Source organism: Phocoena phocoena, chromosome 18 (genome assembly GCF_963924675.1).
Source record: "Phocoena phocoena chromosome 18, mPhoPho1.1, whole genome shotgun sequence".
Taxonomy (NCBI): domain Eukaryota; kingdom Metazoa; phylum Chordata; class Mammalia; order Artiodactyla; family Phocoenidae; genus Phocoena; species Phocoena phocoena.
The window spans coordinates 18,125,814-18,137,122 of record NC_089236.1 but is presented as its reverse complement, the minus strand read 5'-3'; the positions used below and the strand labels follow the sequence as shown (position 1 = coordinate 18,137,122).

General features: G+C 35.4%; 1 protein-coding gene across 2 annotated transcripts in view; it reads left to right on the top strand.

Moving 5' to 3' along the window:
- Positions 1 to 3,026: 3,026 nt before the first annotated feature.
- Positions 3,027 to 11,309, top strand: part of SETDB2 (SET domain bifurcated histone lysine methyltransferase 2) — a 39,205-nt gene continuing 30,922 nt past the window's right edge. For both annotated transcript variants that reach the window (XM_065895880.1, XM_065895881.1), the window contains exons 1-3: positions 3,027 to 3,042; positions 9,642 to 9,767; positions 10,789 to 10,854. In XM_065895880.1, coding sequence (XP_065751952.1) covers positions 3,027 to 3,042; positions 9,642 to 9,767; positions 10,789 to 10,854 — 208 coding nt within the window. The remainder of the gene's footprint in view (positions 3,043 to 9,641; positions 9,768 to 10,788; positions 10,855 to 11,309) is intronic.

Below are 11,309 nucleotides of genomic sequence, written 5' to 3'. Positions count from 1 at the left end.
TTTCAACCTTTTGATGACATTTTGTGAGATTTAAGTGGGTCTCTTATTTTAAAATATAGCTAGGTTTTGCTTGCAATTTAATCTGAGAGTCTGTCCTTTAATAAGTAAGACTGAACACATTCACCTTTTTTGTGATTATTAACATAATTGGCCTTTTTCTTGTCCTCTTATTTACCTTGCTTCCCATTGTATCCTTTATATCTTATATTTTGACATTTCTCATTTTAATTGAGGTTTGCCCCAAGGTTTTAATTGAGGTTTTCTTTGTTCTGTTTTCTTTTTCATAGATTACTTTTACATTTTTTTCTAAAGATTTATTTATTATTTTTAAATTTTATTTATTTTTGGCTGCGTCGGTCTTAATTGCGGCGCGCGGGCCCTTCGTTGTCCTGCGCGGGCTTTAGCTGTGGCTTGCACGCTCGAGGGTGCGCGGGCTCTAGTTGAGCTGAGTAGCTGCGGGGAGAGGGCTTAGTTGCCCTGCGGCATGTGGGATCTTAGTTTTATGACCAGGGATCGAACCCACGTTCCCTGTATTGTAAGGCGGATTCTTTACCACTGGACCACCAGGGAAGTCCCTACTTTTACATTTTTAATACAATTATTAAATTTATATTTTCCTAACAAAGTCTACATTTCGTTTGTATTGATATCCTCCCTACGAAGAACTTAGTATGCTTCTACTTTATTTTCTCAGATCTTGCAAGAATCCTCTTCCATCCCTCCTTCAAAAAGGAATGTAAATTTCCTATGGTTATATCTTCTAGCAATTTGGTTTCGTCATTAAAACCCATTTTTAATCTGTATTTATCTAGCATGAATGTGTTTTACTCATTTATTTGCTCACTTTTGCTTCTTTTACCTCAGTACTTCCTTCTACATTAGTTTTTATTCATGAAGTACTTCTTTATTTCTTTCAGAGTCTTTGAGTGTCTGTAAAAGCCTTCCCCCCAACCCCCGTTGAAAGATACCTTGGCTGAAATAGTATTCTGGATTCAGACTTACTTTCCCTTAACACTTTGCATCTGGCATTTCTGATGAGAAGTCTGAGTACCAGTCTAATAAACATTCCTTTTAGATAATCTAGATTTTCTGAAAGTTTCTGAGACTTCGTCTTTTTTCTGAAGTTTATCCATGGTTTGTCTAGTGGTATTAAAAAGTTTATCTTGCTTGATACTCAATGGACCCTTACCCACACTAGCCACATTAGTAGGCTAATGTGTTTTCCAGTTCTGAGAAATTTTTGGTCATTATTGCCTCTTCATTCTAGTTATCCCTCCTTTTTTTTCTTTGCTCTGTGTTCTGAGTGAATTACTCAACTCAGTCTCTCAGTTTATTAACTGGCTCTTCATCTGAGTCTATGCTATTATATCTATCGAGTTTATTCAATAACTGTTTTTATATCCAAGATAGCCAATTGGTTATTTTTAAAAATTGTATGTTTTTTTCATAGATGAGGATTCCTTCTTTAGCTCTTTGATATTAAATACAGTATTTGCTTTAAAATTATTTTCAGGATGCTCTGTTAATTCTCTTCCTTAATATAAGTTCATCAGTTTGGTAGGCTTGTTAAGTCTCTTTCATGGTGTAGCTTTCTTCATATGTTTGATGGTTCTTGGTTGTGTATTCATCTCCTCTGAGAGGATTTACTCTTCCTTTTGCCGTGGTGATGTGTTTGTGGTTGGGATTATCTCTGCAACTTCCCATCTGTTTCCTTTCCCCAGAGAGGTCACACAGACTCAATCTATAGAGAATTCCCTTTTTGTTTTCAACATGACTTTATATTTTTAATTACAAAAAAAAATTACCATTTCTGCAGATTTGGTGTGGCAGTGGGAGAAGAATGTATATGTTGACTAACATCTTGAGACTAAAATTGCTGATCTCTTTGACCTTTTAGTTCTACCTCTAGGTGTATATCTTCAGGAAATAATCAGATATGCATAAGATATATTCCAGCCTTATTTATTATACTGGAAAAATAGAAATAATCTAAATGTACACTATACAGGTTTATTTATAGTACTAATTATTAACTTATTAAATTTTAATAATTGCATAATTATTGTTTATAATTGTTCATATTACACTAAAGAACATAATAATTGTTCTTTAGTGTAATTTAATATATGGATTATTGACCAAAGTACATTATACAGCCACTTAAAACTCATATTACAGGAAAACATTAATGACGAAAGTACAGGATATATTATCAATGAAAGATTATAAAAAATTATACATACTAAAATTCAAATTTTGTTTTAAAAGTATATATACTGAAAGAATAATAATAATTGCTAGCATTTATTGAGTCCTTTGTAATGTGCCAGGTATTCTAGGTGATTAAGTCTTAACCTCACAACAATCTTTTGAGGTAGTTAGCATTATTATCCCCATTTAAAAAGTTTTTTAAAGTTTTATAAAATGGAGTTAATTTATATTAATTAACATATGTTAAGTAGATAGTTCTTAATTTTTCTGTTATATTAATTAACATATTAAGTAGATGATTCTTAATTTTTCCGTAATTTTCCTAATATTGATATTTTACATGTTTTTTCAGTTAATATGTATTCTTTTTTCATAATAGTTAATGCTGTTTTAAAAGATAGCACTATTGTTATAACAATCTCTTTTTTCTTATATATTTTATTATTTACCAATATGCACCATTCCTTATTGTTTTCCTTACAGAATGTTTCATGCATTCATGGACCGAAAGATGGAGTTGGTTTTTATTTTTAAAATAATATTGTCAATGATCTGATACGACTATATGTATTCACTTGATGAAGATGCATGGACTTGTCATTAAGTTGGACTACTCTTCAACCACAATTTCTACTTGAAAATTCAAGTATCAAAGAATATTTGGTTTAGAGTGGTATAATGATGTATTTTCTCTGACTACTGCAAATTTCATAGAGACCACAGTTGGATTCCAGTTATATTCTACAATCAAAGTGATTCAGTTCTTTGATAAAGTTAATTTTGAAGAATTTTTTGTTTGTAAACAACGCCAAAAGATGGGAGAAAAAAATGGTAGGTTGAAAAACCATTGTTAAACTTTATGTTTAAAAGTATATAGGGGCTTCCCTGGTGGCGCAGTGGTTGAGAGTCTGCCTGCCAATGCAGGGGACACGGGTTCAAGCCCTGGTCTGGGAAGATCCCACGTGCCACGGAGCAGCTGGGCCTGTGAGCTACAAATACTGAGCTCTGCGCGTCTGGAGCCTGTGCTCCGCAGCAAGAGAGGCCGCGACAGTGAGAGGCCTGCGCGTCTGGAGCCTGTGCTCCGCAGCAAGAGAGGCCGCGACAGTGAGAGGCCCGCGCACCGCGATGAAGAGTGGCCCCCGCTTGCCACAACTAGAGAAAGCCCTCGCACAGAAACGAAGACCCAACACAGCCAAAAATAAATAAATGAATAAATAAATTTATAAAAAAAAAAAAAAGATATAAGGCTATTCAGATTTAAAAAAAAAAAAGTATATAGACTACTTAATGAAGCTGAATTGTGGAATTTTCAAGGTTTTTCTGTGCAAGTAACTTTTCTGAATTAGAAAGAATTAATAGGATTTATAGGATTTACTCTCATGTAGCAACAATTTTGATTGTCTTTATAATTAGTTGTGTATCTGTAATACTAAGTCAGTACCTTAATGTACTTTTTAAAAATACACTTTGGGCTTCCCTGGTGTTGCAGTGGTTGAGAGTCCGCCTGCCGATGCAGGGGACACGGGTTAATGCCCCAGTCCGGAAGGATCCCACATGCCACGGAGCGGCTGGGCCCATGAGCCATGGCCGCTGAGCCTGTGCATCCGGAGCCTGTGCTCCGCAACGGGAGAGGCCACAACAGTGAGAGGCCCGTGTACCGAAAAAAGAAAAAATACACTTTCTTTTCTTTAGAAAACTTACAGATTTACAGAAAAATTGATAGTACAGAGAGTTCTCATATTCTCTGCACCCAGTTCTGCCTATGATTAAAATCTTACATTTGGCTGGTACATTTGTTACAGTTAATGAACCATTATAATTAACTGAAGTCCATAGTTTATTCTTATTTCCTTACTTTATGTCTTTTTCTATTCCAGGATCCCATCCAGGATACATTACATTTACTTATGTCTCCTTAGGGTCCTTTTGCATATGACAGTTTCTCAGACTTCCCTTGTTTTTGTAAGATTTTGTATCCGAGTGTTTTGTAAGATGCCCCTTCATTGGACTTTTTTGACTGATTTTTGTTTTTCTCACGATTAGACTGGGGTAGTGGATTTTGGGGAGGAAGACCATAGAGGTAAAGTGTCAGTTTTATGAAATGATATCAAGGGTGCATTTTACCAACATGATTTCTCACCTGCTGTTGTTGAGCTAGATCACCTGGCTGACATAGTATTAAGTGGCTTCTCCACTGTAAATTACTACTCTCTTTTTTTCTCCCTTTCTCTACTATACTCTTTGACAGGAATTCACTGTGTGTAGCCCATACTTAAGGAACATGAATTTATGCTCCTCCTCTTTGAGAACAGAATATTTACATTAATTTTTCAGAATTCTTCTGCAAGGGAGATTTGTTTCCTTTCCCCAGTATATGTTTTATTCAATCATTTATTTACATCAGTATGGATTCATGGATACCTACTGTATACTTTGGGTTATAATCCAGTACTGTTTCATTTTGTTCTTCAAATTGTCCCAGGATTAGGCATTTGGAGCTCTTTCGGTCAGCTTCCTGTCTCTTTGACATAGCCTCATCAATGTAGGTGGGTTTTGTTTTGTTCTTTCTTTTTGGTTTTTAGCACTTCCTTATTTTCTGGTACTATATGATGCTCCAGGCTCATCTTGTATATTGCCATAGTCCTAGAATGAGCCATTTCTTGAATGAGCCCTCCTGGTTCCTTTTATTGGAAAATGGTATTACAAACTAAGATCTGGGCAGTAGGTGTATTCATTTGTTATTGGGGTGTCTTGCTTCTGGCCCTCTCAGCTGACAAAGCAAAGTATATATAAATATAATTGTATATACACATATCTATAAATATTTTTATATGTAACCATCTGTATTGAGCTAAACATGAGTTTATACTGATGTTTCTGGCTCTAATCCAGTACCACATGGATTATTCTAGCTTACTCTCCTTGCTTATCTATAAATTCCCATTGTCTGTTATCCACTTTTTTAATTGCTCGATTCTAGTATATATGTATAGCAGTATCAGAAGTACTGTAAACTTATTCCCAGGTGTGACACCTCAGTGCTTGTGCAACTTCCTTTTGCCTATAGTTTTACAGAGTCCATTTATTTCCCAAGTTATTTAGGTCAGCACCTTTTCCACTCAGCCCTTCAGAGAGGTTGTGTATACATTCCTTCCTGGGATCCCTGATCTCTTAAATGGTATTTTAAAATTTGCATAACTTAAGCTTCACTCTTTGTGCTTTCAAGTTCTGTAGGTTTTGACGAATGCATAATGTCATGTATACACCACTACAGTATCATACAGAATAGTTTCACCACCCTTTAACATACTTGTAATATGCAGATTGTTTACAGATTGTAGTACTAATTTCACTGGACAGTTATCTAGGCCAGACGTTTCAAACTTCCTTTTGGTCTCAGGACTACTTTATACTCTTTTTTTTTTTTTTTGCGGTACTCGGGCCTCTCACTGTTGTGGCCTCTCCCGTTGCGGAGCACAGGCTCCGGACGCGCAGGCTCAGCGGCCATGGCTCACGGGCCCAGCCGCTCCACGGCATGTGGGATCTTCCCAGACCAGGGCACGAACTCGTGTCCCCTGCATCGGCAGGCGGACTCTCAACCACTGCGCCACCAGGGAAGCCCTACTTTATACTCTTAAAAGTGTTTAAAACCCCTAACAGCTTTTGTTTATGTGGATAATATCTATTCATATTTACTGTATTAGAAAACTGAGAAGCTTCAAAAATGGTAATTGGCTTATTTTTTTTTAAATAATAAACCCAACATGTTAACAAATTACATTTTTGTGAGACATAACTATTTTCTGAAACGAAAATAATTAGTGAGAAAACCATTGTTTTATATTTTTACAAATCTCTTTAATAGTTGGCTTAATAGAAGAGAGATTCTCAGATCTCCTTCTGCATTCAGTCTGTTGTGATATGTTGCTTTGGTGTAAATGTATAAAGAAAATGAAGCTTCACACAGACAAGAAGTTGGAAAAAGGAAGAATATTTTAATAGCCTCTCAGATAATTGTGGATATTTTTCTTTGATACAACTACAAAACTCAACAAGTAGTCATTCCTTCAAGGTTATAGTGTGGAATCTGAATTCTTATCAGTGAGCTTTTTTTACACTATGTTACATTAAAAATCCATTGGTTTGTCTTGCACTTTGATGGGCCTTTTACACATGTATGATTTTATAACATCATGCATTGGCCACTTGGAAAACATTGGTTCAATGAATTATGCAGATTTTTCCAAATGTTGACACATTTAATCATACAGTATTTAAAAATCTGGTAGCAATCATACAGTATTTAAAAATTGGTAGCAATTAATATTGCTACCAATCTCATCAAAAAGTGATTAGTTATTGAGAAGCTCTCAAGCTTACCATGGCAGATGCAAGTTTTCTAAATTTTCAGTTTCAACTTGATAGCTTGAATTTTTCATTAGCAACAAATGCTGTTACTTTTGTCCTTCAAGTGATAGGCTCCCTTTATTCATGTTTGAGAAAACGTGTACCAAACACCCAAGTTGGAAAAAAGCATAATTTTTATTAGTGGTTCTTTTAAGGAAAAATGGTTTTCTATGAAAAAAAAAAAAAAACCAGCTAGTTTAGCTTACAACTCAAACAATCTCCCTAGTGCTTTTCCTTGAAACAGCCATTGTATTGTGGTAATTATTATTTTTTGTAATGATTTATGTTGCTTTATCAAGGACCTTCTTAAGTGAAATTGGTGGTAAATAATAATAATGACTTACTAGTAGTTTGGTGCAACTGCCTTGATTCACACTAAGGCTCCAACATTTTTACTCACCAGTGCTTTTGAACCATCAGTTAATGTCAATATAGGGAAGAAAAGGGCAAATAATGTCTTGATATTACTATTAAAATAGTTTGACCTAGCGTATTGTCTGAAAGGATTTGGGAACTCCCAGGAGTTCATAGACTACAGTTTGCTGATAACAGGCTCAAAGGTGTCCAGAGATTCTCTGTACCAATGTCCTGAAGCTCTTCAAGTGATGGATGGAGAAATATAGATATATACATGTACACATACCTAGGTCATTATCGATGTATTTAGTAAGCACTCCATGTTGATGTTCTACAGAAGACCCTCGTCTCATTCTACAGATTCTCTCTAATCACATCTATTTTGTGGCTTTAGCAAGAATTTGTGTGCTATTGACTCCAAAATTTGTATATCTGGATCAGATCTTACCCTGGAGCCTGTGCATCCAGTTTACTCACCCTACTTGAATTTCTCACTTGTCTCTCTACCTTTATTCCCTATCGCAGTGGATACCATTATTATACATATGGTTGCCTGAGTCAGAAATATAGAAATCATTCTTGTCTCGTCCCTCTTCCCACTGCCACTTTAGTGATTTTTTAGAAGCAAAATTAATAACATAATAAGATGCTTAAACCTCTTGAGTGGCTCCCTATAGCCTTCCATATAAAAAAAAAAGTTGCTTAGCATGGCATTCAAGGCTATGTCACAGCCCCTATCTGTCTCTAAAACATCATTTCTCATTCCTTTTGTCCTTTCACATTGCATGTTTTTCAAATGTTGAAACCTTTGTCTGAACTGTGCTACGGGGAAAAAGGAAAAGTAGGCTTAGTCTTGTGTAGTACACATCAGGCCAGAGAGTTAACAGGGAAATAGCACCCCTCCTGAGGCTTCTATGGTAGCAGCAGCCCTAATTAGCCAGAGGTCCCCCTTTGGTTAGATGACTGCCAGGGAGAGTTGGGACTCAGTCCTAAGCCTCTTTTGAAGAATCTCACTCCATTACCAACTTGGAGGTTCTGGGTTTAATTTTTAATATTAAGGAAAATGTATTTTTTGTAAACTTACTATGCTGTCTGCTCATTAATCCTCCCAATGGCTTCTCAAGTGACCTTTCTACAGTGCAGTTATTGTTATGTTTCTCCTTTGCTTAAGGCCCTATTCATTTTAAACATTTTATACATTAATTTTATATATTTTATAAATAATTTGTGTTTAACATTTTAGGTATTTTTTGTTACTTTTATTTATTTATTTATTTTTGCGGTATGAGGGCCTCTCACTGTTGTGGCCCCTCTCCCGTTGCGGAGCACAGGCTCCGGACGTGCAGGCTCAGCGACCATGGCTCATGGGCCCAGCCGCTCTGCGGCATGCGGGATCTTTCCGGACCGGGGCACGAACCCGTGTCCCCTGCATCGGCAGGCGGACTCTCAACCACTGCGCCACCAGGGAAGCCCCTGTTACTTTTAAACAAGGTGTAAGATTTGACTTTCGCCTATTTATTATAAATTGCATTTCTCGTATTTCTGTTTTCAGCTTTGAAAGGATGATTTCGCTAGAAAATTTTGGTTAAGGTGTTAGCTTGGTGGGCATCTGAAATGTTGGCTTATCTATATAACTTTATCTATAAAAGCTTTAAACATTATTTTGCCTCCTGTAAGTGTGAACAAAAAATGTTGCCTGCCATTTCAGTAAACAGTGAATATTGCCTGCCATCAAGCCGTCATCCACTACATCCGCCCCCAGCAGCACGCCCTGAGGGGAATTCAGAGTGTAGAAAAACCGGATACTAGTCCTAGATAGTTAAGATGCATGTCTGAGGAATAACTTCAGTGAGCCCAAACTCTTGCATCTCACCAGACACAGAAAAGCACTAAAATCATTAAACTGAGATGTCTGTCTTTTGTGGTTAGCAGTAATCTTTTGATGTTTGACTACATGTTTTATCACCACCACCACCCAGCCCCCACTCCCCCCAGCAAAAAACTTCTGTATATCCTGGCTCCTCCCTTACCTCTTCAGAGAAGTTCCTCAGAGCTGTCTGAGAGGCTGTTTCCCAGGCTGTGGTCCTCAGTAGTTTGCCAAATAAAACATAATGTGCAACTTGTAGTTTGTGCATTTTTCTTTCAGTCAACATAATTATTAAAAAGTTACTATCAAAGATAGTTTTTAAAGCATTATTGTTAGATATTTAGTTATTTCAACAATTGTTAAGATGTTTCCTTCTGGAACCCTCCACTTCCATACTCAATGGAGGTTATGTCCTTGAAACTTTTAAAATGAATGTGTCTATAAATACACCCACTCCCACCCCTAGAATGAAGTCATTCCTTCTGTTTTCCAGTCAAGAAATAGTGTCACTACACAGAAAGAAAAATAAATTGTTTAGGCATTTAAAGTTAAAAAAAAAAAAATGTCACTGAAGTTTTCAACACATTTTTTTTTTTAATTATCAGAAATAAGTGAGATACCCAGGTCATATTTTTTGCTTGTAGGTCGTTGTAAAGAAACAGTGACCAAAATCTTTTTCTTCAAGGAAAGTAATAGGCCAGTTAAATTTTGATTTTTATTTAGAAACGAAGTATATTTTTAACATGTGCCTTAGGAAAATTATGTCTTTTGAGCTCTTAGGCTATTATTTTTTCTTTAGGTGATGCAAAAACTTTCTGGATGGAGCTAGAAGATGATGGGAAAGTGGATTTCATATTTGAACAAGTGCAAAATGTGCTGCAGTCACTGAAACAAAAGATCAAAGATGGATCTGCCACAAATAAAGGTATGAAGCAATAAAAACATTCAGTACATTTAATGCTGAATATGACCCACTGATAATATAATATAGTTCTGTTTCCAGTATTGCTGTTCGTTTTAAAAGTCAAATAACTTCTTTTGTTTTTTAAGAACCTAACATCAGTTCTACTTGCTTTGTGTGTGTGTGTGTGTGTCCTGCTTCTATAAAAACTTGTTTTTACCATACTGTGGACATTTTGTAAAACTGGATGAAGCTGGTTACTTTGAATAATAGCTGCTGAATTTATCTCTGTTTATCTCAGGCTACCTTCTTCTCCCTCATTTTATCTTTTTTTTGGGGGGTGTATTGCAAAACTCATTGTAGAACATTTGGTACATATAGAAGAATATAACAGAAATTATGTATTACCCAATCATTCAGAGACAACTTATTTTCTTTAATATAAAAGTAAATATATAAATATATTTTGCCTGCTTTAAACAGAACTTGCCTTAGTAGTCTTCAGAAAGCAAACCTTGCGTTCTACATAGGCAGTCAGTTCAGTCAACGCAGTATTTTTTCTGCTTCTTTGTCTTCAACCTAAGTGGTTGTAGAACATAGACTTTTATATGGAAATTTCCTTCATTCCATCAGAACATGTGATTTTCAAGCAAAATCTCCCCCGACTATCCTTTATTTTTCCCCAGGATATTCTTAATACTTTATGGATGTTCTTATGACATTAATCTATGATGTGCTTGTCCACAAAATTAATAGTATTTTTCATTTTAATATTCCTTCTCATTCCTTCATGAATCAGATATATCTAGGTTTGAATCCAGTTCTGCCACTTTCTAGCTTATCGACCTGGAATAAACAGCTTAACCGCTAGGCCTTAATTTCTTTGTCTTTAATGTATTCAGTAGATAATCATAAGAACCTCTTAGAGGAGTTGTGAAGATTGAATGAGATAAAGTATGTAAATTGCCTAGTACAGTAGCTGACATCTTGAGTGAAGATGATACTGCTGCTGATTGTTTTCATTCTTTTTTCCTTTCCTTAACAGAATACATCCAAGCAATGATTCTAGTGAAGGAAGCAACTATAAATAATAATTCAACTTTGATAAAGGGTATGTACATTTCTTTTTTTTTTTTATTTTATTTTTTTAATGATTTCTTTAGTAAAATTTATTAGTATTTTGCAAGCACAAATTCTTCAGATATTTGAAAGAATGTACATGATCTTCCTACACACCATGTAAAATCATCTTATTTAGGGTCATTAAATTTCAGATATGTTATGAATCTATAAGCCTATTGCCAAATATTTTCGTTTAAATTGGGTGTAAAAAATTAATTGAGATCAATTACAGCAGTCAATTGAATTACTTTATTAAATTCTTCCAGATTACAAATTAGGCAGTTTTTTTTTTTTTTTTTTTTAACATCTTTATTGGGGTAGGGTATGTACATTTCTAATCCCAATCTAGAATATTCTCTGCTGTTTTCTTTGAAGCAAGCCAGCCTTAATTATGTCAAGTTAACTGAAGACAGTTTAAAAATAAAACTGAAAGATCCATATATG